Source organism: Haemorhous mexicanus, chromosome 4 (assembly GCF_027477595.1).
Source record: "Haemorhous mexicanus isolate bHaeMex1 chromosome 4, bHaeMex1.pri, whole genome shotgun sequence".
In the NCBI taxonomy this organism is placed as follows: Eukaryota; Metazoa; Chordata; class Aves; order Passeriformes; family Fringillidae; genus Haemorhous; species Haemorhous mexicanus.
The window spans coordinates 44,259,634-44,283,908 of NC_082344.1; the positions used below are offsets into that span (position 1 = coordinate 44,259,634).

At 37.4% G+C, this 24,275-nt stretch overlaps 1 protein-coding gene across 3 annotated transcripts in view; it reads left to right on the forward strand.

Annotated features, from left to right (window-relative positions):
• Positions 1-24,275, forward strand: part of TENM3 (teneurin transmembrane protein 3) — a 349,238-nt gene that overhangs the window by 210,941 nt on the left and 114,022 nt on the right. For all 3 annotated transcript variants that reach the window (XM_059844573.1, XM_059844574.1, XM_059844575.1), the window contains exons 5-6: positions 2,555-2,792; positions 21,972-22,210. In XM_059844573.1, the coding sequence (XP_059700556.1) occupies positions 2,555-2,792; positions 21,972-22,210 (477 nt within the window). The remainder of the gene's footprint in view (positions 1-2,554; positions 2,793-21,971; positions 22,211-24,275) is intronic.

A 24,275-nucleotide genomic window follows, 5' to 3' on the forward strand; every position in this document is an offset into this window, starting at 1 on the left:
TTCTTTTATATGTTCCTCTGTATCTTCAGTGTCAGTAATGTTTGTATGTTATATGGCAGAAGGGCCTTTTGGTTCACAGTAAATTTATAGGGAAATAATCTAAATCCCAAATAGTGGCCTGTGTAGCTGGCCTATGCTCTGAGTAATCCAATTTCATTCTTTCAGTGTATTTTCAGAGTAATTATTAAATCTGTGCATTTATGGAGTATATAAATTCCCTTTACAGAACCTTCACTATCCATCTTCCTCACAGGGTAGAGTGTGTGGGAAGGTGTGACATCTACCTGAGACAAGCTTGGCGCTCACACCCTCCTTTGTGCAAGAGAACAACGATGATCAGTCCTCTACTTTGTCTTTAGCAGAGAATGCTGCAAGACATTTAGTACTAAAAATGATAGACTGAAAGATTGATTTTCAGCAGAGACTGTAAATGAGAAGAGAAATTAATGAACAAGAGGGATGTCAGGATAACATTCCCGCTGGTAGGAGCTGCAGTGGAAGAGGATTTTGCACTGATCATGGCAAAACTGTCCAAAAAGGCTAGGCTGGTAGGAGAGTAAAAAGGGGAATAAAAAGAAAAGTCTGATCCTAAGAACAATTTTAATTAATTTGTCTAGCTGATTAAAATAAACTAATGTGAATTACTTCATTCCAGCTGCCATTTTTCTGTAATTTTTGTAATTAATTTGTTTAAATAATAAGTTATGTGGATATATTTGCATATGCATGTGTGTAAATACTTAAACAGACACGTGCACATCTATAATTTTTTATATACACATGTACCTATGTATTACAAAATATAAGGTCACAGTTAATTTTGCACCAGTTCATAAAGAGCTTGTTCTCTGAATCAGATAAAATTTTAAGTAGATATGGGAAAAAATCTTTGCTCTAGTGTTGGTCTGTTAACTTTCTTTAGTTGGCTTGTTGAAATGTGGCTTAAAGCCCTTGACAGTAATCGCATGCAGTGACAGCCTTTGTGTCAGTGTTGGTGAAGATAACGCTTATCAGTTGTATCCTACCTGGACTAAAATTTTGCATTAATACATTAGGGATTTGGTGTTGAAAATCTCACTAGCAGTATAAATGCTGTTATTCTTTTAATGAGAGATTCAGCATTGATGTTGTTTGTGACAAAAGTCATGTTGACCTCACAAAATCACTGGAAAGAAGAATGCGGTTCTCAGAAAGGAAATTATTCCAAAGACTTGTTTTTTCTGTTTAAGTCTATTTCTTAACATTTTCATGTTGTCTTATGTTTACAACCTCGGAAATTGCTCACGCTTAAGTTAATTTTGTAGCAGTCACCTGTAAGTTATTGGAAGCATCTGTTTCAACAGAAATACTTTTCCTGTGTTCTCTGTACCAGAGTTTTATTATTGAGTTTGTAACAATTTGCAATTATAACCAGTTCCAAAAGGTTATTGCTTATGGGAATCAAACAACTAATTTAAAAACTCCCTGAAAGCTTTTGCACTGTGAGAAAAGTGCGTGTCCTGTATCTTCTGCTCTGCTTAACACTTGCATTTATATGATGAAGTATGTTATGCTGCATTAGTGTAAGAAATAGATTGAAATTTTAATTGCATAATTGTTAAGTGTTTCATGTTTAGGAGTTAGTTTTGTGTACAATGTGTTATAAAATGTTTGTCTTATATTTATTACTTATTTGACAGTGATTTTATGGAACAGATTGCTAAAACCTAACATTGATGGAGGTATTTGATTGCAGGTTTTGCTGTTTTGAGACTTTGAGTTTAAGCTTTATGGGTGTTGTGTGCTTTGGTTAAGTCAGAAAATATTTCCTTTAGTTTCGATGGCCTGACTCTCTTATCACCTGTGACTTCCTCCAAGCTGTATTTATATTGCATGGTGTGAAATTGGAAAATCTGTTCTGTGTGTGTTCTAATGGATGTGACGGTCATTAAGTATATGAGTCTTCTGACGTTGTAATCAGATGTGAATCAGTCTGTTAAATATCCATGAAGCAACATCTGCTTCACAGAGTGACCTTCTGCTAAAGAATACTTAGCATCTATTAGCAGATCATAGTGCAGATCTGCCTTATTTGAAATGCACTAAACTAGAGTAGTCTACTGCTGTTTAGCAACTAGCTTGTAATAATTTATTGCAGTTAAATAAAGCTTAAAATCTCCATTAAATAATTATAGGGATTATATGCATTTTGAAAACCTTTGTGTTCTACTGAAATTACCCATTTAATTTCAGGGTTGGTTTGTTAAAAAAAGCTGAAGTCTAAAGGCACATTAGGGGATCTGTCAGATGCTATTTTCTGTAGGTGTTAATAAAACCAGATTAAAAAAAAAAACTGAAACAAATTAAAACCAAAAGCAATTTTACCATCTGTTGTGTATTAATTAGAACTTGGTGTATCAAGGGTAAACTTGCTCTTACAGAATGTCACTGAATGTCTGCTAATAGAATAATATGCAAATATATTAGATGATAGGATTATATTGAATTTCTCATCCTGCTTTGGTTGTAGCAAATGCCAAGATGTGTAATGAACTTTAATTTTCTTTCTTCTTAGAACAACCTCCAAATAACCAAGGCCAGTCGACCCTGCAGCCTTTGCCGCCTTCTCACAAGCAACATTCAGCACAGCATCACCCATCCATCACCTCACTTAACAGAAACTCACTGACAAATAGGAGGAATCAGAGTCCGGCCCCGCCGGCTGCTTTGCCCGCCGAGCTGCAAACCACACCTGAGTCAGTCCAGCTGCAGGACAGCTGGGTGCTTGGCAGTAATGCACCTCTGGAAAGCAGGTAATTACTTAGGTACTACTACAGACTGTGGCAATGCTAAAGAAAACATTTAACATAATGAAAGTTGACCCGTAGCTAATACTTCCCCTCATTCAGCAAGAAAAACTGGAAAGTTTTCAGTCCTGAAAAATAAGTTCTTTCTCTGAAATCCTCAGTGACACTCTTTTCCCTCACAGTCCTATTCCAGAGTAATTGGAGTATATTAATTTTTCCAGACAAGCATTTCCCTTCCTGTTCATAACCTGTGACTTTTGCCTGCTTAAAGAAATTTCTTGCCTTGCTTGCCAGAAATGTGTCAAATATGTACTGTCATACAGATCAAATGTCAAATAATATTCTGTAATAGTTTTTAACTCTTGTACTTGGTACCTTTAAGGAAATACTTATGTGAAGCTAGGTGTTTTTAAAGGTGCTAGGATTTGGTGAGACAGAAGAACTGAGTTTCGGTGTAATGAAAAATTTATCATTGATAACTGCCTCTAGGAAAGAAGCAGCTTATATGAAGAGTGACACTAGCTTTTTTAGATGCAGAACAGTCTATAAAAATTTTGATAGGACTTATTGACACAGAGCTGAATTTACCTACAGTGATTAATTAGTACTCATGTAACACTCAATCAGCACTAATTTTTTATTAAGGAAAGTCATAATATTCCAATTTAGTTATTAAACTGAACATTTATTACTATATTAAAGTTGACAGTAATTCTTGAAGATGTTTATGAAATCCCTTCTGTTTATTCTTTGAATCCCTTTAAATTATGTTTTATAGCAAAGTAAAGATGATTTTGACCAATTTAAAACATAACTACCTTTAGGATTCTCTTTTAAGTAGTTTTTGTTGCCATAGAAGTTTCAGGCAACTCCTCTCCTAGATGGTTTGGAATGGCTATTCCTTCTCTTAGTTTTCTTTTTGAGACATAAGCACAGTGGAACAGCATTCCACTGAAGAGATTCATCATCATATTCAAACATTTTAGTACTTTAAGAAAAAATTTTCTTTTAGAACAAATAAGTTTGTAGTGGGGAAAAAGATGTTTGGTGTTTTCCTGATAGTAGTTAATCTTAAGTAGATGGGTAGGGTCTTTGATGTTTGCTTCTATTGCCATATATGTTTTTATTGTCTTTATAAAGGTGTAGGACTACTTGAATGAGAATGCCACTTCCATTTAACCTGAAGCATTTTTTGCAGAGTAAAGTCTTTTCATCTTTTTAACATTTCTGATGAAAAGCTAAGGGTATTTTGAGTATTCAAATTTTGAACACTTGTCAATGAGGTAAAATATAAAAATTTTATGTAAAAACTGATAGAGCCCTACTGCTTTGATTTTTCTGATGGTCTTATTTCGTTGGAACTCTGAAGGTGTAGAACGTATCTTATTTGTCATTGATTTTTCCCCTTCGGGTTAAGATTCTCTACTGAGTGTGATTTTCAGACTCAGTATCAACTGTATTAACAACTTTGTAATAGGTCTCTTCCTTCGCCCTTTTATTGGACTAGAAAAAGTTTATCTCCTCTTTGGTAATATTTTAGTTTATGCTTATTGTTGGGGCTTTTTTTTTCTTCTCTCTCTTTTTTTTTTTTATTTTGACTTAGATGACAACCATTTAGAGGTAGAGAATGTGAATGTCAGCCTATATATACAACTATCTTTCTAGCTCCGTAGGCTCATACTGATGATGGGTGGCATAAAAATGACATGCAGTTTGCTGTCAGGTATAACTGGGCAGTGAATTGGCTGGCTTTGTGTATGTGCACGTAGGAGAGAGGGATATATTTGCAAAGCTTGGGGGAGGTTTTAGTCCCTATCGCTCTGCAGTAGTAGTGAAAGTGATTTCAAAAGATATATATTCCATAATATTGGATTCAGTTGTGGTTTTAATAGGATATATGGCAGTTTGGCTCTGTGCAAAGTGCTATCAACAAGAACTAATGGATTTGTGTGAAACATTGCTGTTACTGGCTAAAAAGATGAACTGTGAGGTTACAGATCAATAATGTCCAACAGAAACTTGAATTCACTTTTTTTTTAATATAAAAACTCTTTGCTTAAATGTTTATGAGGACCTAAAACTGTAACTTGAATGAATTGAATTATGTGAATGCTTCTTTAATCCTTGATGCCGTCTTTAAATGACAGTGAGATTACCAAGCAGAGGCAGAAATTGTCTTCCCTCTATTTGGGCTCAGTAAAATCTACATTAACAAAAAACCCCAAGACAGTAGAAGAATATTTCCTGTAGGTTTCCTGCAGACTGCAGGACCTTTCATTGAACATTTAATGATCTTTACTATTTGACTGTTCCCTAGCCAGATTAAGTTAGGTTAATTGGATTAAGCCAGGTACGTTGGGTTCATTTGTAGAGCCAATAGATCTGCTGGAGGAGCCAGCACTAGAGAATAATATGAACTTCTGAAGAAATCAAAATCTTTCCATTTTGTTCTTTGAATTACTGGTTGGACAGCCAGAGTCATGTAAATAAATGACTACATGTCAGATGTCTGAATATGATAAAAGATCATTTAGTAATTAAATATTAGTGGGTTTTTTATTATCACTGAGCTTTAAGTTTTTATTCAGCTACTAGTTCTAGTAATGATTTCTTGATTACCAGTATCGGTAGTAACATTCTCATAACTTTGAGTTCTAGTAGGATCTAAATTACTGTAATTTAAAAATACATAGTAAATCACTTCTTTAAATGCTCCCTCTGTTAAATACTTGAATGTGGAGAATTTTTCTAATGAACAGTCAATTATGAATATTAGAGATGCACAGAGGAAAAGTATGTTAGAACTCATACATTTGTAGATAAAAATAAGCTGGTAGCATCTCTTAGTGCATTTCCTTGGAATTATTTCATTAATTTCAGTCATTGAATGTAAAAGATCACTTTGTTGGTAAGGGGAAATTTACACATTCCAGTCAGGGAATAAATCTCTGAGAATATTATGTAACTTTATTCAGAATCTGTGCTAACGTGCCAATGAATCAAAGAAGAGCTTTGCTTATTCTTACTAGATTTGCTGCAAAAAGTACCTCATTTGAAAGATGGCTGCATTTTGAATGATGGAGTGTGAATTTTTTATAGAAACTAGCCAAGAAACTAACATGTTTTTCATAGCATATACAGGTACTGCTGAGTCCTCTCTTGCCACTTAGTATTAAAAGTAGAGTCTTAGGACCATTACTGTATTCAACTACTTAGCTACTTATTTTATCAAGAAAAAAATAAGGAATTGGTTGAAGAAGTACTTGATGACTAGAAAATATTTTAATATTTTGAGGAACTTAATTAAAGTACTGGAATACCTCAGAAATAGTATAGACAAAATATTTCCTGGAATGTGTTACTTCAAAACTGTTCTGTAAACTTGATTCAAAGTTCATTTTAGAATGTGAAGACTTTAGAAACTCTTAAAGTGTTATGAACATACACATGTGTAATTATTGAGGTGGACTGCCAGTGATCCAATTGCCTTCAGTATTGATTAAGGTGTGGAACAGGTGTTGATAGTTGCCAGGGAAGTTTTAAATCAATTTGTGTAGAGGCTGATTGATTGTCTGCAAAAGCACAGTGTTGCTGGAGGTTAAAGTCTGCTCAAACCACCTATTTTACACACACCACCCACTAAAAAAGTGCCTGGTTTAAGCAAATTCAAATTGTCCTGATCTGTAAGTCTTCCAGGTTTTCACACATGGACTTGATTAGAGATGTTACTTCTATTGAGAAGGTGCATGGTACAAAATAAAGGCAGAAACTGGGGATGGAGTTCAAGCCCTGCTCTTCTGAAGACCCTGTTAAGCACTGTGCTCACATTGCTGATCTGCAAGTTGAAGAAACAGGACTCTGCTTAGATTGCTGACAGCAATGAGTGCATTTGAAAAATTGACATGCCATAATTATGGGATCATTATATACAGTCATTAGAAATTAAATATTGTTTTCAAATACTAAAGTCAAAAAAGTTCTGTTTTCTTCTGACGTTCTCTTACTGTCAGATTCTCACTGAGCATCTGTTTGAATCCTAAAACACCAAGCCCATATGCTTATAAGCTTTCTTTGATGTCAGTAGTGTCTTACTTCAGATTTTTGCTTGATCCCTCTGGCATCTTTCCTGCTCAAATATCCCTTGCTGTCATCATAAGTACTTGGAATTTGATCATGCTGTGTATTTTGTCCCCTGGCTCTTAGGCAAGCACCAGTAGTCCAGAATTTTGTAGCATTTGCAGTGTTCCTTGAGTTTATCATCCCTGTTTTAAGAGGTACACAGCCACTGAAGTAAGAATGGACCCAAGTATTTTCCACACATTAATCATTCCCTGTTTTAGATAGGACAAAAGAAATAGGCAGTTCTAAACAAAATAATAGTGGCTTGCTTCATTTCCTCACTATTCCCTGAGTGAACCAGAGACTCTGATGCTTCTTTTGCCTCTCCTGCTGCTGTGCATTGTCATTGCAGAACATGAAATCCCCATTCACTCTGGTAGCCAGTGCTCTGCATATTTTTCTTGCTGGCTGGCTGTACCAGATAGCCAGCAAGAGACTGTCTTTTAATAGTCTCAGTTCAGTTTTATTACCTCATCTCTGGTCCAGCCTCATCAAGTAAACAGCATCCCCCACTATGCACTGCTCAGTCCTTAAGCCTGCCTTGCCACAGGCAGCAGTCAGGAATTTTATTCAAGGACTTGCACATAAGTAAGGAATCACCAAAGGGTAATGGTCACCTAAAGGTAGCCTTATAACACTGTGTCTTCAGGTTACAGTCCAGCATTTAGTTCAGAGGACAGCATGGAAGGCAGTTAAATCCCACATTCAGTTTTGCACAAAGTTACACAACAGAATTAGTATATTCTTTTTTTGGGGGATCATCCCGTTCTTTAATTTGAACTTGCACCTCTAATTTCATTTTTTTGTATCTTTATGTATAGAGAATTAGAAAGTCAAGCAGTCCTTGCAAATGGTCATGACAACCTTATAGAGATGGATGTGTTTTCTCCAACATATCAGGATAGCAGTTATGGGTATGTGACTCTTCAGTGTTTGCATGATGCTAACTATTGACACAGAAGACAAAGTGTGATTTTTAAACAAATTATTGCAATAGGAAAACATCTGGAACAACTGTACTCATCCTTATATCTGATTTTTTAAAAATTAGTCTAAATAGTTTGTCGTACTGACTCATGGCAGATACAAAATGGTAAGCTCTAACTGCCAAATCTTGCTTGCTTTGACTTAAGACATTAAGAATGCAATTGACATTGTATTAATTCTCTGTGGCCCAATTCTGCAGGCTGTTGCAAACCATTGGCATGATTACACCTTTGCCAGGTCTGATCATTCGTTTGTAATGTATTTACTACTTGGAAAATATTTATTTTAGAAATATTATTACATATATTATAGCATAAAGAATAACCAATCAAAGAAGTTAACAGGAGTTACATGCCTAATCTCTAATATTTTTACCAGCTAGTTTGAGATTGCAACTGCTGATAAATATGTAACTGTAAATAGAGAATTCCACATAAATTAATATTTCAATTTGTTTAAGTAAAATTTCTATTTTAGAATTGTTCCATATCTTCTTAACTTTGTCAGTAATCTGTCTCTAATTTTTGAACTATTTCTTGACATTCTTACGCCAAATCAGTATAATTAATTTCTGTTCCACACATTCAGAGAAAAAAAAACTGACAAAGCAGTACCATTTCTGAATTGTTAATCATAAATTTACCTTTTTCTGTTAGTTTGTTTATACTCCACTAAAAATCAGATTTTTATGTCCAAATTCTGTTTTCTTAATGGTAACTCCTAAATTCATAGAAGGGACAATGTGCTATTTGATTAAATGAGGAGATCTGCAGTTACCTGCTAATTAATCTGTAATATATACTGACACAGTACATTGATCTGCTTCTCCCAAAAACTCTTAAGCTTTCACTTAGCCACAAATCAACAGCAGGAAGAGAATGGTATGTTAAATTCAATTAGTCAATCATTATCAGCAAACTCAAAGATATTGCAGATATTTGCCAGAAGATCTGAATATATCGTCTTCAAAGTAAAAGTGTAAGCATAGTGTATTAAAACAGAACAAAACCAAATATTATTGTTCCCTGTAGAACAATTACTGTACAATACTGGTTCAGATGCATAAATGCTGTAGTAGAGTTAATAGAACTGTGCCTGTTTTATGCTTTGTATGTTTGTAATAGGATCAAAAAATTGAAGTATTTTAGCAAATGGTGTATGTTATATGACATTTCTGTTAGTTGAGACTAATTCAGGTAACAATACAATGAAATTTATCTTGTTTGTAATCCCTTCATTTTTAAAATTATGCTAGCAGGGATCATCTCCTGGTGTGAAAGTTGTCCAGAGATAATAATACATCAGTTCCAAAGCATAATAGATTTGAGACTACAACATGCTATCAGCGTGAAGATTCAGTTTATCAATGTCACCAACATACTGTGTCACAGCTAGAATCATTATATATTTGTTTCTTTGTTTTCATGTCATGTTATGATATACTATTTCTTAATTTGGATGGCTTGTGGAGAGAATATTAATCTAATCAATTTGACAACTTTCTTGTTCAGAATGATTATAGAAATATATGTTTTATATAGAAATTCTAATGTTTCATAGGCCTAGACCTAAAGAATAGTTGTTTAATGCTTCAGGAGATGTATTCACTGTGCATTAATTATCATAAGGCAGCTGGAAATCTCAATGTATTTTAGTGATATGTATTGTTGGCTTTATTCTTTTCTCTGATGTACAAACATATGTTAGTGTACCTGTTGACAAATCAGCTTAGTTGAAGTAAGAAGTTTTCCTTTTACCTAACCTGATAGTCCTCTTCCCAAAGTTACCTAGGTGTCAAAATCTGAAAATATGTAAGATTCACTATCAGCAAATGACTGTATTTAAATTACTTATAGATAAAGCTTGCTGGTATTTTCTATTTCTGTATTTTTCTATATTCTGTATTCTCTGTTTTCTATTGTTCCAACATCTTCTGAAAATGTCATCCTTTTGCAATGTTAGAAGACTTCTGTTGTATTTAAGTAGGAATTCTTTGCGAGGAGGTTGATTTGGGATTTTTGTCATCTGTTTGGGAGAAAGTTCAGGAGAGCTGAGTTTAGGGCATGCTGTATTAAACTTAATAGTGGTAGAGGAGAAAACTGAAAGAGGCTGAGTACAAAAGGGGTAGGAGTAGGTGTCCAAATGGGTAGATGGAGTAGCCCATAAGAAGGAACTGAAACTGGTTGGTTAAGCAAAGTGGAAGATAGATGAAATTCTAGAAGACTAGAAGCTGAGTATTTATGATGAAAACTGAGATAATTTCTTGTCCTTTACTGCTTGTGATTATTTGTGAAATCCTTTTGAATTGTATGTACCTCATCACCTATGGGACTGACTCAGCATGGAGAGAAACCTTGGCTAATGGCATATGCTCTACTAGTGACAGAGGCCAGAAATAATCAAACCATAGATTTTCTATCTGTGATGGCCTATGGAGATGAGAAAGCCTTCAATGTGATTTCTAAAGTTTCTTCAAACTTTCTTAAATAAAATCACAAGTTAATACTTTAGTAAAAAAAAAAAATCATAAAGCTAGCGCAAAAAAACTTGCAACAATTAAAACTAACTTCTTTCTGCAGTTACTTGGCTGCAGCTGAGCTTGCCATCCCAGTAAGTGCAGGTCAAGTTGAACCAGAAGGGGATTTTAATAGATTCTGAAGATTCTTTCTGTCATATTCAAACAGGTGAGGAAACAATACCAAATGTCACGGCAAAACAAAGACCTGGGTGACTGTATAGTCATTATCTCTGATAATGCTGATTGCATTAAGAGAAGACCATCTGCAAAAAGTTGTGTGTAAAAATGAGTACCATAAAATATAAATTGTCACCCTCCTCTGGGCACAGGGTGTAATTCTCTGCCTTTGTGAATCTGTGAACGGTGGTCTCTCAGTTCTGGGCAACTTGGCTTGTTGCATATGAGAGACTATGCTCAGTCAGTCTAGACAAAATTTCAGCCTTTGTTCCAACTTTTGAATTAATCCTTGGGTGCATAATGCCCTCTTAAACTTTAACTTTCTTTTTGAAATACTCTGCATGTGCCTTTTGAGACATTTAGAGCAATTGTTCTCTTCCACCTTTATGAAGACAGCAAGGATAGTAAAAAGATTGGAGGAGTAGCTGTGCTCTACATTCCTTTGATTTTCTGCTTGGAAAGTGTAACTTATTCATTATTTAAGATAGGAACTGGCTATGGTTAGAGTGCCTCATCTCAGAGACAACTTTTCCTGACTGTCTTGGTAGCTATATAACTCCATAAGAGCAGAGAAGATAAGGAAGTGTAATATAAATCCTTACTGCTCACATAAGCACTTCAGGTCCTCACTGCAAAATTCAGATGCTTTCCTCTGCTCTCCCTTCCTTTGGAGAGAGGAGAACTGTAATACCAGGAATATCGCATCAGAAATACTGAATTCAGTTTAAGAAAGTGCAGTAAAGGGCTGCCGAGTTCACTCCCACCTGCTGCCTTCTTCAGAAGTGAGCATCACCAACAATATCAAGAACCAAGTCTCTCACTGTAACATAGGTGGAAGTCTCTCTAAGTACTAGTCCTCTGAGAGACCCAGAAGAAGCCTGTAAGGCAGCAGAACTACTTGGTAATTTTCCAGCAATACATAGATCTTGTTTAACTCTTATCTGGCAAGTAAGTAGTGGGACAGTCGTGCAATGAGCTCTATGAGTAGCTACAACTGAGCCAGGTTTCTTTCCTTGTTTACCCAGCACAAGGCATTCTTTGCATTGGACTCTTTTGCTCCTTTCTGCAAAGTGTGGCTTAGCATTGTTTGTTCCCCTTGTTCATCTTCATGGAGTGCAGCATAGCAGAGGAGCACAAAGGAGCAGGTTTGGCAGAGCCATCTGATTATTCTGGTTCTTTTGATCCTAGATATGCAGAAATTAACTACTCCTTCTCTGGGGTCCAGAACTAGCAGCCCAAATCTGAATTTGAAGAAACAAGTAAAAGCATAACAGGTGTCCTTTCCATCCTGTAGCACTATATTCTTTCTTGTATCACCAAGAAGGTAGGGGTGATGAAAAGGAGGGTCTACTCTAACACACAAAAGGAGAGGAGCTTTGGGACTTTTGTCAGCATTCAGTCCTTCAAGTCATCATGTTCTGGTGACTTTCACAGCAGATAGGAACACTGTCTTGTCTGAATTGTTCTTTGAAGCTTCAGCTGCAAGTTGCTATGCCTGACTTCTCCATTCTTTCTCCAGCAGCCAGCAGTGCGGCTGTAGCCTGCCGGAGGCAGATGTGAAAGAGCACAAAAACAGTAAGGAAGGCACTTTAGCCCTAGTAGGACTTTTGTTCTTTCTTGGATGTCAGTGTTCAGTTTGCAAAGAAGGCAGGTCCTTGGTGTAAACTAAGCCAAATTCAAGCAAGTGTTGCTATATGTAAAGTGCTTTTCTGAAACATTTGAATAATATGGGAGAAGGGGCTTATCTCCATTTCCCACAGATGTTTCCTTCCTGGAAGTGGGTAATAGCTGGGATAATAGCCATCTTCTCTTTCTTTCTTTCCCCCAAACTTTGATCATCATTTCATCTGCTGTGATCTTGAAGCTTTTTTCAGGATTGTGATAGCGTTAATAATGACTCCAAGGAAGCGGAAATTCACTTTTATTTCTTCCTAAGAAATTTTTTTATTGCAATTCTGCCCAGAAAATCAACTAAGACAAATTCACAGCATAACACAGTTTCTGTGCTGGCTTGGAGTTATGTTAAATGCAGCCATATGGTTCTGTGGAAGTCAGTCATAAGCCTGTGCTAAGGGCAAACACCACCAGCTACAAGGTTTCATCTCAGAAGAATGTTAAAAGAAGATGAAGACAGGCATTAAGTGTTCACAGAGAAACAAAATCCAATTCCTGCTAGAGCCTGCTGGGAAGACTTTTCTCATGCATTAATGAACCTGAGTTCACATGAAACCTAGCCAGTAATTTCTGTTATTTTTACATCTTTCCTATAATGTTAGTCAGCAGAGATTAATCTTTTCTTTCTTGCTGTTTCTTCAACTCAGTGCAAGGAATCGTATTTATTGATGTGATCTATCCATTAGTGAGTCAGGCAGAGGTCTCTAATGTCAGGTGGCAGGTGAGGGTCATGGTCTCTGTCAGAGAACCCAGTTGAATCCAGCATGAATAGGGCCTGTCAGCAGAGAGAGGGCACACCAGTCAGTAGGTGCAGTACTGCAATAGATCATGATCTTGGACCACTGTCTTTTACACATTTAATGGTTTTCTCCTCATTCTGTGGGTGATGTATGTCATAGGGTTTTTTGAAGAAACAAAGCATGATAACCCACTTCCAGGAAGGGAAAAATTCAGCTGGTTTTCATTTAAGAAAATCAGGGAGAGACAAAAACAAAATTTTAAATGAGAGAAGTGGGAGCAAACTATAATAGTTGCAGCTGGATTTATCCCTCCTTTCTTTAACTTTCTTAAGATTAGTTGATCTCTTTGCATGGATATGACAAATAAACTTCTAGGTCTTTGCACAGAGAGACGTGCACTATCTCTGCATGTGTTAGTGATGATGTATTTGAGGCAGAGCTCCCAAACCTTAGAAGTGTGTGTTCTGTCTGAAAGCCTATTCTTCCCATTCGAAACATCAGAAAAAATAAAAGGATAAAATTTCAGCTACCCTTATGTCTTACTTGCTTGCATTGGCCTCATGGTGCTGCCAGACTTTTGTAGGAAGTTCTACTATGTTATTGAAAAGCAGAATTATTGTTTACTTCTATCTGCAGATAGGTGCATTATGAATTGGGACCATCTGGGGGAAAAATCTGGTGGTTTATTTTTAGTTCAGGTGAGCATCATCACAGTTTTGTTCATTACAATACAGAATAGTTAACAGTTTTTATTCCTAGGAATTCCACAATGCCTTTATTTTAAACATCAAACCCAGGTCATTAGGAGTACTTTTGAATTCTAAGCAGAGGAGTTGGGTCCTGATACAGAAGTATGCCACTGAAACATAAATTCTCTAAAATTTACATTTCTCTCAACCTGAATTCTCTCAAAGTGGATTTGATAGAAGTTTTTTCCACCTCTGTAGCCTTAGGAGAACGAAATTGATGTGTTTCTAATCCTAAGTGTCTGAGGTCTGTTACCTCTTGTGCCTTGGAGTGAATCCAGGCTAATAGACTGAGGACCTTAACAGAATGCATAAGACATTTTGCCTGGGCTTGCTTAAAAATGTGTTAATTCCTGTAATAATGTCCACAGATTCAACACACCTTAGAGGCAAATAGATAATTTTTAATAGAGACAGATACTGGCAGATTTGGTTTGGGGGGAAGATTAACCTGTGCTCCACAATGTGAAAATTGGTGTGCTCATTTCACGAAATATTTAATTTGTGATTACAGAAAAAAGAATGCTATTGCCTTAGCTGGAAGAGTCCAGTAAAGTACAGTGATCTTCTCTGCTGGTGATTACTATTGTGTCCAGAGTTTTTCTCAAATTGCAAGGGCGACAGATGAGTCAAATAAAACAGCTTAGTGGACTTTTTGCTTACATGAAAGAAGGTTTTAGAGCGTCCTAGATATATCTAACTATATATGGAAATTTTGATACCTAGAGGTAAAAGAAAAAATTCAAAAAATGTTAGGGATAGTTTTTCTTTTCTCTTTCACCTCTCTTCAAGTCAGTTTCTATCCTGTCAACTTCCAAATGTCAGTTTTGATTTATTCTGCACTGAAACAACAGGTATCTGAAAATAGCTTTCCTCATCTCCACAGTTGCCTTTGCCTGACCCATAAAAAGCCTAAATTTTGCTTTTTTGCTTTAGGCAATTAGTTCTTAATGCTTTTGTGTTTTTTACCCTAAAAAATAAAGTGAGGCAAACAGTAGTATTATAAAAACTTGTCTTTGTGTACTGCGGGGCAAACAGTGCATACTCATTATACAAGAATAAGGAAATAATCAGTTGAATTTAAATTGAAATTGATAGAAGAAAATACATTTTGATATAGTGAATGTTTAGCCTGCAGAACAAAATGCCAAAAGACATCAGTGAGAGCATGAGTTTTGGGCTGCTTACAGAAAGAGCAAGCTGTTAGTGAATAAACAGACTGGAAGGCATTCATTCCCTCCGTTTATACTGGCCACTTTCAGACAGGGTGTTGTTCTTGATGGCCTACCCTACTACAGTAATTCCTGTTTCTGCTTATTTGCTTACAGTTTTACACAGCTTTTGTAACTGTTCACTGTCAAATAAGTTATCTCTTTCTCCACCGTTTTTGGAATAAACTAACTTTCTCATTGTTCTGCATATGCTTTCAGGAATCCTACCCCTTACACTGCTTTTTAGACAGACACCTCCATCAGAAGTAGAGAGATAATTTCTAACATCGGATTCCTTTTGTAGTTCAGTCTTCTGTGTGTTGAAGCTGTTCTTCCTCAGTTGTCTTCTAGCTGTGGACTGTAATGATCTGTAGAGCCATTTATCACTAACTGGATCATCATGGAACTGACCAAACATTGCATTCAGGACAGTGTAGGAGACAGGGCTGCAAGAAAACCTATAGCACTAGGACATTTTTTACTGATCACAATGGAATCTCTCTTTTCAGAAACATGACCCAATTAATGGATTTATTCTCCTCCATATTTTTCAGATGCTGTTAGTGTACAACGATACATAAAATCCAAAGATTTAGGATTAAATTATTTAGGATTTTTAAACACATATATTCTAAATACAGATTTATTCTGGATCAGTGGTATTCTAGCTCTTAAGATGAGGAGTGTTTAGTTCTTGTATGCATAAGGCCTAGTAATATTGGCCTTTATTCTGTGATAGCAGACATCAACTAAATAATAGTGTTGCACAAAGTAACAGTAGCTACCATTCAGTCTCACTGGCAGGGTGATAAAATATGATGCATATTCTGATGTTCTGTGAGAAGTTCAGTACAATTTTGCTGGGCCTTATTCACAATTCCATATTAGTATGAGTTTTGTTAAAGTCCTGTGTGACTTCTAATATGGTTTGACATACTTGCCATGTGATTAAACACTCTATTGGCTGGGTTGCACTTTATGAAATAATTTAAAACAGAACTAAAATGCTGCCAAAAAAGTTTTTTGAAATGATAAGGTAGGCCTTTTTTACATCTTCCAAGTATTGCAAAGCATTCTAAATATATGATGCCCAAAATAAGAGAAATTGTTCTTTGGCAAGGTAAAGCAATTTCATCATAAGATAAAACCATCATGTATCTAATGTAAAAATTACATTAGGAATGTTAATGTTATGCCATAACTCTATTCCAGTTGAGACCAGTCTATTTATAAAGTGACGTGTAATATTCCTTTTTTTCTTGGTGATAGTTTATTTATGTAATATCTCAGCTTCTGGCAATCTGGAGTCCGGGGCTTTCCAGATGTGTTTATATAATATCACATTCATTGATGCATAGTATCCATTTTCTTCTAAACTGCGGTCAAAAGTTCTTGTCATAGATCCTTTCATGGAGAAAGTTATTCGAAATCACATTTCTGTTGCTGGACACCTGGCTATCTTATATCAAAAGTACTTGGGCTTCTAGGCTGAGTCTTACTGTGCTTGAATATTTTGATAGTCTATCTCCATTTCTATAAAGACGTAGTTTTCAGTTAACTTAATTTTTCTGCCGAACTCATGGATGGGTTTTATCACTTTTTTGCCCCTTCTGTTTTCCTGTTTACTGAATTTGGTAGTGAATGCCTCAGTTTTATTTTCCACAGAGGAAGTGGCAGCACAAAAAAATCTGATTGCTGTGAGCCCTCTCTCCTCACCAGTATGAGAAGGGAGAAACCATCTGCAGGTCAGCCAGTGCATATCAGCACTTGGTGCTCCAAGAGTACTGAGTAAAATTAAAAACATTATTATTTTACTTTTATTCACACGCTTCTGTTTTCTGAGCTGACACCTTTGAGGTTTTTGATGCTGTATTTCCATCTTTTATTGTAAGGGCAAAAGCTTAAGTAAAATGCCTATCCTTTGTGAAATAAGGGTACTTCCCAGCTGTCTTTGCATCCAAAGATTAGTTTATGGCATAACTTTGTATTTTGTAGTTTAGATTTGTTAGGTACTGAATACTTCCCACTTAAAATGTTAAGATTAGCTGACTTTTTAATAGCAACATCTGTTGAATAAGTTGGCAGAAATATAGATTGAATAAATGTAAAAGTGGAATATTATTTGCTTTAAAAGTTGAATTATTTAATAATACAGAACTGGCTTGTCTTGTAAAATATTAGCATGATTCACTGGAGTTTTGTACTCCATACCTTAATAAAATATTTAAAGTGCTGCTTACGTGAAGATGTAGCAAGTGCATGTTATGTGATCAATTTTGAAGGGAAGACACACCATTGCAGATACTATAAGCTCCCTATGAGATGAAATATAGTGTAATTCCCTGTAAGTCAGTGCCTGGTCAAGTAGTGCAAACAGTTTAGGCTTTAGAAATTAGCTATTTGAGCTCCATAGTTTGAAAAGACAAGGTAGATAGATATATAGATAATTTAAATAATTTGTGGGTGGATTATATTTCAAGAGCATAAGAATTTCAGCATTATCTGGAAGCAGCCTGAATTTGTTGTCAGATGCCATATCCTTCCAAGAGTCTCATAGGAACAGTTTGGCACGGCTCAGTGAGGCAGACAAGATGTGCAAGTCTGATAGCATTACACTTTAAATACTTATCACTCAGAGTTAATGTAGCAGGAGAGTCTCTGACAACTTTGTTAGTAACTCCACTCATTAGAAATAGAGATATCCAAACAAATTTTCTTAACCCACATGAAGATGGCAGACTGACTTTTCTATCATTATTTTTCCCTCAGCATTCAGCCAGACAGTGCAACCACTCTGGCATTGTATTCATGGGATACAGAGTAAAGGAGTCTAGCTTAAAGTGAGGAGCTGTGCTGTGTGCTGCCTAAGACAACACATTCCTGAATTCCTACTGCTGAATTCCCACAGCACGCTCCTGAAGTAACTGGCTGATCACGGGCAGGTGCACTCTTCAGTGAGTAGAAAAATGGCTGAATGGCCAGGTCCAGAGGGCCATCCAGGGTGAGTGGAGTGGCCAGCCAGGTCCAGCTGGTGGCCAGTCACAAGTGGTGTTCCCAATGGCTCAGTGTTGGGACCAATCCTGTTTAATTTCACAGTATCACAGAAGAAGCTGTGTTGCAAGGGACCCACCAAGATCATTGAGTTCAACTCCCAGCCCTGCACAGGACCATCCCCAAGAGTCACACCATGTGCCCAAAAATGTTGTCCAAACACTTGCTGGACTCTCTCAGGTTTGGTGCGGTGACCACTTCCCTGGGGAGCCTGTTCCAGTGCCCAACCACCCTCTGGGTGAAGAACCTTTTTCTAATATCCAACCTCAACCTCCCCTGACACAGCTTCAGGCCGTTCCCTTGGGTCCTGTTACTGGTCACCACAGAGATCAGTGCCTGCCCCTCCTCTTCACAAGGAAATTGTAGACTGCAATGAGGGCTCCCCTCACTCTCCTCTTTTCTAGACTGAACAGACCAAGTGACCTCAGCTGCTCCTCATATGGCTTTCCCTCAAAGCCCTTCACCATCCTCATGGCCCTTCTTTGGACACTCTCTAACAGCTTTATAACCTTCTTACATCATGGTGCCCAAAAACTGCACACAGAGGCCCCAGCAGTGCAGAGCAGGATAATCACCTCCCTTGCCCAGCTGATGATGCTTTTTCTGTTATCAGCAATCTTTATCAATGATTTATTAATGGAGAGATTAAGTGCTCCCTCAGCAAGTTCAGAGACACACCAGGCTGGATGGGACTGTTGATCTGCTGGAGGGTAGAAGGTTCCACAGGGGGATCTGGACAGGCTGGATCAATGGAGCAAGGCCTGCTGTAAAAGGTTAAATAAGGCCAAGTGCTGGGTCCTGCTCTTGGGTCACAAAAACCTCCTGAAGTGCTACCAGATGGGGGAAGAGTGGCTGGAAAGCTGTCTTGCAGAAAAGCCCTGGAAGTGCTGGTTGCCTGCCAGCTGAACATGATCCAGCAGTGTGCCCAGGTGGCTAAGAAGGCCAGGTGGCTTCCTGGCCATTCTCAAAAATAGTGGCAGCAGGATCAGGAAAGGATCTGTACTTGGCACTGATGAGGCCACACCTCAAGTGCTGTGTGCAGTTCTGGGCCCCTGGTTCAGGAGGGACCTGGAGATCCTGGAGCAGGTCCAGAGAAGGGCAGTGAAGCTGGTGAAGGGTCTGGAGCACAAGCCTTATGAGGAGTGGGTGAGGGAGCAGGGGTTGTTTAGCCTGGAGGAAAGGAGGCTTGGGGGGGGGGGGGGGGGGGGGGTCTTGCCACTCTCTGTAACCACCTAAAAGGAGATTGTAGCCAGGTGGGGGTTTTCCTCTTCTCACAAGTAACAAGCCATAGGACAAGAAGAAATGGCTTCAAATTGCACTAGGGGAGGTTTAGAATGGATATTAGGAAAAACTTCTTTGAAAGGGTTGTCAAGCATCAGAGCAATCTTCCAGGGAAGTGGTTGAGTCATAATCCCTCCAGGTATTTAAAAAATGTGTTGATGTGGCATTTAGGGACATGGTTTAGAGGTGGACTTGGCAGTGCTGAGTTAACGGTTGGACTCAATGATCTTAAGGGTCATTTCCAACCTACATTTTTCTAAGATTCACATATAAAAGTTACAATTTTCTTTCATTACCTTCATGCCTGAGGTGGACTGTCAGAGTTATGACAGTTCACACCATCACTGTCATCTCTAGAGTTATCTATAGGATTAACTCCGCAAAGAGTTTGAGAATATGGATTACAGTCTCTAGTAGTCTATGGTCTACCAAAGCCAGCATCATTCTCACTTTCTCAGAGAAAATAAAAAAGGAAAATATCAGTGGCAGACTGTTTTATTGCGCTATTTTCTTAAAACTTAAAGTATATTGGAGTTCTAGTCAAGTGGTCATATAATGCCAATTCCCATTTTTAGTCTGTTGAGCCTTACAGCAGAAGAAGGAGGGTGTGAAAATTGCAGGGTGGTCGGGCAGCTTCATATTTTTAACAGGAAGCTCATGTATAGGAGTATTGTGTCTATTGTATGGCTTTCCTTCTGTCCCCCAAAACAATACACATTGCACATGTAAAGGGAAACAGCTATCTTTGCATTTGTTGGGTTTTTTGGGGATCTGTTTGTGAAATATACCTGGACATAGCATTTACCATATGTAGCCAGAAAGGAAAGAACAATAAAGGTCAAGTGGATAAGACTCTTATCAGGACTTAATGAATTTACATGATTCTCTGAATCTGTGCAATCCAAGTAATGCTGTTGTAAATATTTTTACATAGGGCTAGTTATTATTTTGGTCTTTGCTACATTGAAAATGTCAGAAGTTTTAATGAAGTACCTTCTTAGACAGGACTTAAGCTACCAGGGCTTTGTCTTTTGAGATTGTTGATTATACTCTGAGCTCAGAAGCTAAAAATATTTGGGGTGTGCTGTTGTCGATCTAGTGCATAAGCTTCTGTTGTTGCTGCCATCAAGTTTAATATTGTTCAGAATGAAGTAACCTATGTAAAATATTTCATGGAATCGTGTTTGTAATGCAAATATTTTCAAGTAGAGGGCCTATGCCAAGATGTTGTAATTCATCCATTAACCTCCCATATCAAAATCACCTGTAAACAACAAATCTTGTTTATCAACTGCTGGTATTTTTCTCAGGCTGCAGTGGGGCCAACTAATTTCCACTGTCTCTACAGTGTAAATTGGTCCATTACTATGCAAGAATCCAAGCATGTGTCCTAGAGAATCAAAGTCCCATCAGCTAAGAAGCAGCTCACAGTGCCACATGATGTTAACTAGAAAGGCTTTTCCCTTGCACAGCTGGCTCAGTTAGTGCTGGATCCTCTCTGCAGTGCTGTATAAGTGACAGGCAGGAGGCAAATACAGCATGCACTTACCTTCAGGAGGACCTGGGTATCAGCAATTCATGAGTGTCTCTTAGCTATGACAAAACCCAAACCCCTTTCTGGTTCTATTTAGCTGTGTGTTGGTAAGTTCAAAGTCTCCACAGTATGCTTTCTTACCATTTTTACATATAATGTATTCATTTTGCTGGGCTTAACTAGGCAGGCAAGCTGTATGCTGCAGGGTTACCAACATAACAACTTGGTGGGAAACCTCTGGTGCAAAGACCTTTCTTTGAATGAGGTTTTGTTGTTCATAGAGTTGTGCATGTGCATCTGGAGAAAAACTCCAGGTAGAATGTGCCATGTTTAGAGACTTTCAAAGTAATTAAGATTACATGAACTGAAATTAAAGGATTCTAGCATATAGAAGCTCAGGGAGTAATATTTCCTTTGGAGATTTTAATTGAAAAAATTAACTGGTAAGCCCAGTGTGCTTAACTTTGACTTTGCTTTTCACATCTGTTGCTGGTTTTTGGTCTTCCTGAACACTTTGTAAATATATTTCTTTAGACTACTTCTGCTAGGTTGTAGCTAGTTCCTTGTATCCATAATCAGATTTTTTTATGGTAGGAATATGTGCAAGTAGATGTGAACTAGTGAACTGAATACTTAGGACAGACCCCAAAAAATTTTTAACAGACTATTTTTGAAGAAGTTGCCAGAAATTTGTAACTCAGAGATTGCTGTTTTCTTTGTACTTAACTTAGGAAAGCTGTGATAAGTAGTGTGGACTGCAGTCACATTGCTCATTATTGACTTTTTAATGGAGTTCCCTGTAGTCTGTTGCAGAAGCCAACACAAATAAACAGCAGCAGAAAGCCTGTCCCTACTTGTCGGATAAACTATGAGAGACTTCCTCCCTGCTACACTGTATTTTGGGTAGTTCTGTTTCCTGTCTGGATACCAGTTCATTATTAATGTTTGGGGGGCTTTGGTCTTTACTTAAAGGGAAAGTGTCTTTTTACATGGGAGTGTCATGACAAGTTATTGCTTCTATGACCCTTTGTAGACTGGATGTTGTTAGCTATTTGAAAAATAAGCAACATCAAACAAAAGAGTTATGATTGCCTGTGCTCCAGCTTGATTTACTTTTATACTTTACCATATGCTCTTTCTTTCACAGGCATTTCCTATTCAAAACAGGAACAGGGACCACACCGCTGTTCAGCACTGCAACGCCAGGGTACACAATGGCATCCGGCTCTGTTTATTCCCCTCCTACTCGGCCACTACCTAGGAACACTCTGTCCAGAAGTGCTTTTAAATTCAAGAAGTCTTCAAAGTACTGTAGCTGGAAATGTACTGCACTCTGTGCTGTAGGGGTCTCAGTGCTGCTGGCAATACTGCTGTCCTACTTTATAGGTGAGTCCCATTTTTTATAATTGTCACTATGAACAGTGGTGTCTGATGGATTGTACATGGACTGTGACGTCCTAACCTTTAACTAGTCAAGTCTTTGGTAACACTAAAAGCCACAAGGATTTAATGAAAGGCACAATTGTTTTGAGAAATGAGAAAATTTGAATATTTTGCAAGCATCCTGATGGTCAGTGAATTAACTTCAAAGAAGTATTTGAACTACAATTAAATTATGTGGGGTCAAGTTCTTATAAAAGTCTGTGTAAAATATAGGCTGTAAAAATTCCATGATGTGAATATAACTTTCAGCATATCTTTGGAACTCTTTTCCTCTCATTTTGCTGAAATATTGCTAATACAATCTTTAGGAATGCTAACTATCACCTATTTCATCATTACATCCATGGATGTTTGTGTATAGAGCTGGAGCAAAGTCTAATACAGATGTTTGATTGTGAAATAGGGAAAATAATTGTCCTAAAGACAACATGCCGTGAAGATTTAGACTTCTTCCTCTCTTGTGGGTTGTTCATTTTTAATTAATGTCACTTTTCTCTATTTGTTTGTTTAACTCTGTTTTCCAAATTTTATTTTAGAAGATTTCCTTCATTTCTTCATCTCCTTAATTATTTTCATAAATGTTCACTATAAATAGTATGTAATTTGAGTTTTAGGCAGTTAGTTAATAGGAGCAATGGTTGGCTATGAGAAAATGTCCTTGACTTTAATAAGGGAACAGAACAGGATCATTTTGCACTCATAACTTCCTTTGCATCTTTGTCCAGATTACAGATTTTTTCATCTCTTGAGACCATAAATGGTCTTCAAAGACTTTATTTTAACTGACTTATTAATTAGAAGTTTAGGTCATCACAGTTACGGAAATATAATGATCTGGTTTTTGTTACTGGTTGGACACAAGTTTAGCGTCTTGGGGAGCAGAGGAGAGAAAACAGAAAGAAGAGAGTCAATCTTTCCTTCCCTCTTTTTAAAATCAGTGTTAATTTATAATAGAGCCTAGAAGGCCTTAAGATCCTTAAATCTTCATGACGTTGTTCAAACAACCTTGTTGCATTTCAATGCAAGACACAGCATAAGCTCTACAGAGCCTTTGAAGTCGTTCTTACTGAGTTGAATCTCCTGTGAACAATGCAAGAAAGTGGGTTGGTGAGTAGCTGAGAAATTCCCCTCTGACCCAGCAAAGCTGAGCCCCCGAGCACCCTTTCCACCTCAGCTGCCAGCCCCAAAGAGCAAAAGATATATAGGCAAATGTAGGGCTTGCCACTGCCCTTCAGCTTCCTTCAGTCATTGGATTTGTGGTTATTTTGTGTGAATATTGAAGGAGTTTAAAGGTGTGGTTTAGAGTTAAGTTTTTACATGGTATCTTTTTTTAAGTAGGATTGAAATATTTCCACTTATAAAACACATTAATTGTGCTCAGTCTCTGTAATATTGCCTCATAAATCATCAGAAGTAAACATCTGCTACTAAATAAATGCATAAATATTCAAGAAAGAATTCAGTATGAAGTATCACTGTCAGAAGCCGGGAAAAACAGCCATACATACAGTAAAACACTGGAGACCTGATTGTGAGCCGAGCTCTACACTTTGCCAGCCCCAAAGAGCCAGATTACTTATGAATCTGAGGGGCACGGGAAGATAGCTGTGCCGGATTATTTCTCCCACAGGCGCATTAAGAAATATAAGCATGTCTAATGCGCCTCTATTCCTGTATTCGGGCAAAAGAACAGAGCTTTCCAGTGAGCAAGGGCTGAAAGCTCCACACATCATTTATTCACATACCCTGTAAAGAAAAGATAGCTGTACATTTCATTTCGTGGGTGCACGCCAGCTCACATCCTAGCTGAAATAATGCACAACAGCCTTCCTCTGCCCACAGTCAATAGGGAGCTCAATGCCTACTGGTGATATTACACAGATTTCAGCTTACTCAGCAATCTAAATGTAAAATTCAGCACTCACAGATGCTCTCTAGAGAACTTTGTGTCCATAAAATGACGAATAGATTGCACTCATTCATATATGTGGTTTTCCCATGTCTGCAG